This window comes from Sphaeramia orbicularis, chromosome 11, assembly GCF_902148855.1.
Source record: "Sphaeramia orbicularis chromosome 11, fSphaOr1.1, whole genome shotgun sequence".
In the NCBI taxonomy this organism is placed as follows: Eukaryota; Metazoa; Chordata; class Actinopteri; order Kurtiformes; family Apogonidae; genus Sphaeramia; species Sphaeramia orbicularis.
In genome coordinates this window covers 47,134,336-47,140,530 of record NC_043967.1, presented here as the reverse complement: position 1 = coordinate 47,140,530, position 6,195 = coordinate 47,134,336, and the positions used below count along the sequence as shown (strand labels likewise).

Below are 6,195 nucleotides of genomic sequence, written 5' to 3'. Positions count from 1 at the left end.
GTTATTAATAATAAATTGAGTCTAAATGATGTGATTCCAACTTCTTAAATGTGACTATTTTCTGGTTTTCCTTCTGTGACAGTAAAATTAATATATTTAGAATCTGGACCAAACAAGACATTAGAGAATATCAGCTTTTTCACCAGTTTATAAACTAAAACATTAATAATTAATGAAGAAAGTGATTGTTATCTGCAACTCTAGTGGTGTTAGAAAATGAAAGTAGCAGGAATAAGAAAAGAATAAATAGAAAAAATCCAAACATTACACTGGGCCGTAAAAATAAAATGACAAGATCAACATTTTTATTTCAAGACTATAATCTCACAAATTATTGGCTTGATGTTTAAAACACACAAAAAATCCAAATTCTTAAAATAATTTGACTTCACAAAGCCAGATTTCCAAACCTCCCAGCGTCCTCTGCATCATCTCACATTCTTTTACACATGATAAAATGGACACGTGACAGAGACAATTTGGCAATTAAGAAACTTCAATTTTTGACCCGACCATTATGGGGTTTACATCAGTGATAATAATGTACAATGGATGCAGGAAGAGTCAACAAGGGGAAAAAAAAACAAACAAAAAACAAATCAATCAGGTCACATATGTTTTCACACAAGTAATTAAGCAGATTTTGTGGAATAAAACCAAATCACTTAAATTTAATCTCATCAAAGTTGCAGGTTATAAAAAAAGAAAAAAAACAAATCAAAACAGCTTCACAGCTACATGTAAACATTTAGAAAAAAAAAAAAGAGTGAAAACTACTGCAGAAGTAAATGATATACTGTATGTAGCGGAGGAAGTTTTCATGATTTGGAGCCGAGCGGCTTTCGATTCACCCAGGAATGTATTTAACACGAGTTTATGGGACTGAGAAACTACAAAATAACGGATGAACGGTACATTCAAAGCTTTGGCAATTAAGGCAAAACAAATATGAAGACATGGCATTGAGAGATTATTCAAAATTAAAATCCATGACATCAGACAGTATTTTACGTCCCCAGAGTTCAAATCCATACTACACACATGATTTTGTCTTTTCGTACATTTGTCAGGACTTTTTTCTCCTCCGAGTTCAATCCCAGAAACCTGGGACTCGACCTAATTTACAGTAAAACTGACAAACACTAAATGTGAACGCTAACCTTTAAAAAACTGGAACCATTAGTCTATAACCGTAATAAACTCTACATGCCAGTTCTAGTAAAAGACATTATGTTGGCTTACTCAGGTGACAGAATGTAGAAACAAAAATCAAGCACATTAAAACGAGTTAGTTGGGAAAAGAGGAGCTGATGAATATCTAGCCTACTGAACTGATAAAATGTTAAAAATTTGTCTTTTCCTTGACACTAGCGTCTGTTTTAACAGCATCTCGAAGGGTGACGTTTCCGGTTTGTGCTGTGTAAAGTTCACTTTGCAGTGCCCTTTTGGTCGAAAACAGACTCCATGCCACAGCCTCCGATAGTCCGTTAAGCCTGGTTACTGATGTCGAAGCCGTCGTCTTGATCCATGAGCATTTCCTCTGTTTTGTCTCCGTCTGAGGCTTGCTCCTCCTCCACCTGCTCCGCTTTATCATCCTCGTCACCGTCAGAGGAGTCGTTCTTTACAGGCGACTCCCGGAGGCGTTGAATCTCATTGCTGGTTTTGTTTTTGTTGACGGAGCCTTTCGGTCGGCCTCTTTTCCGTGGGACGCCATCCTGGACTTTTGAAGCGCTTGGAGGACGGCCCCTTTTCCTCGGGGTTCCGTCAGCGGTCAGGGAGGATGGAGACAGACTCTTTCGGAAATGAGCCCCTTTCTTGGAGTCGGACTTTCGAGGTCGGCCGCGGCTTCGGCGAGGGGCTTCGAGCGCTCCCTCTGGAGGGTCGGCCCGTGGGTATTTCCTCGGCCTCCCCAGCGGCTTCCACACTCTGGGCTTCTTCAGCTCCTCCGCCGACGGCACAGGATACTTCCTCGGCCTTCCCCTTTTGCCTGGTTGTTTCCTCGGTCGACCACGCTTCCCAGTTTTGGCTGGAATGACTGCTTCCAGTCTTGCAGGTGGGACATGTGGTCTCCGTGGACGGCCGCCCTTATCGCTGTGCACCTTAACCGAAGGGGATTTCTTATTTAATGAGCCTTTAGGTCGACCCCTCCCCCTCTTCCCAGAATGGGTAACCGCCTCTCGTTTTCCACTCACCAGTTTAGCACTTTTTTTTGGCCTCCCCCTCCGACCTGCTTTTGAGATTCCATTTGACACACTCGACTTTTTCGGGCGGCCTCGCCCTCGTTTTACCGAGTTTAGTTTTCCATTCGATTCCACATCCTCCTCGCTGCTGCCGTCTTTGTCCAGCCTGGGTTTCTTATTGGGAGAGCCCTTTGGTCGACCCCTTTTGCGAGGTGTTACAGAACTGCCTTCATCATCATCATCATCATCACTTATACTCTCTGACTTGCGTTTGCTCGTGGACCCTTTCGGACGTCCTCTTCCTCTTTTCGGTGTATCAGATCCACCATTTGGTAAATCTCCTGCTGCAACCTTCTCAAGGGTGCTTTTGTTTAGAGACCCTTTGGGCCGGCCTCTTTTCTTCGGGGTGCCGTCTTCATTCCTGGTACTTTTCCCTGACCCTTTAGGCCTTCCTCTCCCTGCTTTTGGAGTTTGCACAGAATTTTCACCATCTACTTGTTGCTCTGCGTTTCTCTTATCTGAGAGTCTCGGGCGCCCTCTCCCTCTCTGAGGCGTGGTGGACTCACCGTTGGATATGCCTGAGACCTCCTCTCCATCGTTACCGTCAGGAACAGAAACCTGCTGCTGTTTCGAGCCTTTCGGTCTCCCCCGTCCCCTTTTCATGGGACTGTTCTCAGGCATTTCTGCACTGGACTCTCCTTCATTGTTTGGAGCATCTTCTTGCTCTGCTGCAGCCATGACCATTTCTTCTTCCATACTTTTCTTCAATGTGGACGACTTCAGTTAGGTTTACACCTGTAAAATAACACATTAAAAGCAGAGTTACTATTTGATAAATAACCACTTCATATGTTAATAAAAAACAAAACGATCTATTTTTACATGTTCATATTACAAAGTTACTTTTATTGTGTAAGTTTTGCATATCTAAATTTTTTTAAGTTAGGTTTTAACCCATAAAGACCCAGGATTACTTTAATATCAGTTCCCAGATGAATTTCTCTCTCTATGTAACATTTCTTAAGTAATTTATTACCACTTAATAAAATAAAATTTTCCTCTATATTTTGCATGATTCACTATGAATCATGAATTTTCCTATATTTCATTTCCTATATTTAATTTAGATGTTTGTGAAAACTCAGAGTAAATTCAAAGGTTTTTATATCAAAACAGAGAAATACTGAATAAAAAGTGACTTTATCACTCAAATCTATCATTAACTGAACATAAACCCAGTGTGTCCATCCACAGTCATCTATGAAACTATATGGGTTTTACTGGTGAATCAATGTTGTAGAAGATGGCAACGTTTCCATGGTAACTCTGGAGCCTCTGAACATCCAAATGGGTCATATCTGATGACCATGAAAAGATGACAAACTGCATTTTACACCAATTATTTACGCGTAGGATGAGTGGATCAACAGGAATTAAACAGTTTAGCTCAGTAGATGCCTTTGTTCACCAGTGGATATTTGGGTTTTTTGGGGTTAATAAAACACATGTTTTGTTAATATGATGAGTTTGCAGGCAATAGTATGAAAACCTCATACAACAAAAACATGTTGTGGTTAAATATTAACAACATAGTCAAAAGTGTTTTCTTTTTCGATTATATTTATTTTAAATAAAAATGCAAAAATGTAAAATCTTCTATTAATACAGGATATTTTAATTTGAAATAGAACATTTATTCACAATCGCATTGACGTTACTACGTTTTTTCTAAACATGGGGTAAAATATGATTTATTAATAAAATCTAATGCTGCGTAATAGGATGGAGAGTTTTAATATTATATTAAAATATAAATAAATATTCTAAAAGCAAGAAACGCCGTTTCAAAATTATTGTTTAGAAGATGGGTGGTTTACGGCACCGTCTATTTGCTGGGTTACAAACCTCTAACGGCGGGAAGGTGAAACACTCAGGAAGCTAGCAACATGTGCACCATTAACACTGCTGCACGCAAATGCAAACCGTTTTATATATTTGGACTCCATATTTACATTTGAACGCAAATGTAAGCTATCTAAAAAATAATATAAACTTCAAGTATTCCTAGGTGAAAATAAGTGAGTCTTTACATATATCTGCAGCTTAAAACAATTATTATGACTATGGAGCAGATTGTTTTCCAGGTAATAGTCTGCTTCAAAATCAACGGCGCTGAAGTGTATCCAGCGGCACAAAGAACAAAAAATAGTGCAACTTACAGACTGCGTATCCCACCTGAAAATCCTCAGTAATATTTTAGCCTAATTTGACATAAATTCTGCTTCATCAGACAGCCCAAAAAGTGAAAATCCGTATCTATTGTTTCTATGATGGCTGTTTAAATTTGCAACCGCTTCTGGCTGTCCGTGATGTTCCGGGGCTCGGGCTGAAACAGCAGCGTGGAGCTTTGGTTCCACCTCAGGACAGTTCCGCATCGGTCTGTTGTACCGGAGCTGCACCTTTCACAGATTTACATTTTTTTTTTACACCCACGGCCACGTCTGCCCACTTTCTGTCTGTTTTCTTTTTGGGGACATTTCCGTACACTTTACCGGCTCCTATCTTACCGAGCAGCCAGTTCATTTCTTGTCATGGATTTACACCACAAGTTTCTTAATAAGGAAATGGCCTTGAATGTCTAATTATCATCATTAATATTATAGTGAACGAGTTCTATGTGATAAAGTGAGAAATGAGGTGATTTCTATGTTCAGCATCTGAATTATTGGATGTGCAGGAATGAGAGTAAACCTGCAAAAGACAAACTCGACTTAAAGCTCCATATAAAAATGAATTAAATTACATATAACACACACACACACACACACACACACACACACACACACACACACACACACACACACACACACACACACACATATATACAGAGAGAGGTTATATGTACATAAAGTTATAAAGTTATTTTTTCTTTTTAGACTTTTCTTCCTTTTTTTTTTTTAATTATATCTTATATTTATAATTCGGATAAAGAAGGTTCAGAAGATGAATGAATGAATGATTTATAATTTGCTAGAGAGACCACATGTACTAATAAATAATTTCTTGTATGTATTTACGTACTTGACAAATAAAGGTGATTTTGATACTGATGTAGTTTCATATAGAAAGTGTACTATTGTGCAAGGTAGAAAAGGAAAATAAGTGAATGCTTTGAGATCCCAACATTAATAAAATTGGGACATTGATGCCCCCTTCAGACCAATTTGTAAAGTGCAAGTAATAGCAAGTTAAAAACAAAAAAACAAAAAACATAATACACTCTTACTCATGTTTTATCTTGTAAATCTACAGAAACACTAATATATTTAAGCAGAATTTTGGGGATTTCAAAAGAAAAAATGGAAACACAAATAAATAAAAATAAATAAATAAAAAAGATAACTATTTTAACCCTTTCATGCATAGTGGTCACTACAGTAGACAGATATTCTCCAGCTGTTCTCTTGTATGTTCATGGGTTTTGTTGTTTTAGTTCCATATCAGCCAACAAAGTGGATGCTTATGCACCATCCCATACACTGTAATTGATACCATTACTGTAACTTTGCTGTTCTTGATAAACCTGATCTGCAGTAACATGGTTGAGTATTTTTTTTTTTTTTTTTTTTTTTTATCTCCATGAAATGAGTAATAGCTAGTATTAGAGTATGACCCCTAAGGCCTAAAATGAGACAAAACATCAAATTACCTGCATTAAAAATATTTTTTGTTTAATAGTTTTCACACAGTGTATCACTTTCTGATATTGTGTTTAAATACATGTTTCTTTGCTTCAAAAATTAAAGACATGGTGTCCGGCTAAGTAGACATTTTTGTAACTATGAAAAATAGCTTTGTTAAAAAAATTTCAATTGCGTTGTTTTTTTCAGGCCTACAAAGGAAAAAAACACTCAGGAAAAAAATTGTGACTAAGGTTCTCATAATTCATGCATGAAAAGGTTAATGTCAGTGGTGAAGGAAATGCCCAAATGCTTCAACTTATTGGAGGTAAAAG

At 37.8% G+C, this 6,195-nt stretch overlaps 1 protein-coding gene across 2 annotated transcripts; it reads right to left on the bottom strand.

The window, feature by feature from the left end:
• Nucleotides 1-277: 277 nt before the first annotated feature.
• LOC115428581 (basic salivary proline-rich protein 3) lies at nucleotides 278-4,559 on the bottom strand. Of its 2 annotated transcripts, none has more exons than XM_030147704.1 (2): nucleotides 4,400-4,559; nucleotides 278-2,975 (listed from the first exon to the last, which is right to left on the bottom strand). In XM_030147704.1, the coding sequence occupies exon 2, from the start codon at nucleotides 2,934-2,936 to the stop codon at nucleotides 1,488-1,490; it is 1,449 nt and encodes a 482-aa protein (XP_030003564.1). In that variant the 5' UTR covers nucleotides 2,937-2,975; nucleotides 4,400-4,559; the 3' UTR covers nucleotides 278-1,487. The 2 variants fall into 2 exon arrangements, with proteins under 2 accessions (XP_030003564.1, XP_030003565.1); XM_030147705.1 differs by having other exon boundaries at nucleotides 4,416-4,559.
• Between the last annotated feature and the right edge of the window lie 1,636 nt (nucleotides 4,560-6,195).

What these genes read in the sequence shown, in the direction of transcription:
- LOC115428581 (XM_030147704.1), bottom strand. Translation starts at nt 2,936, where the DNA reads ATGGAAGAAGAAATGGTCATGGCTGCAGCAGAGCAAGAAGATGCTCCA.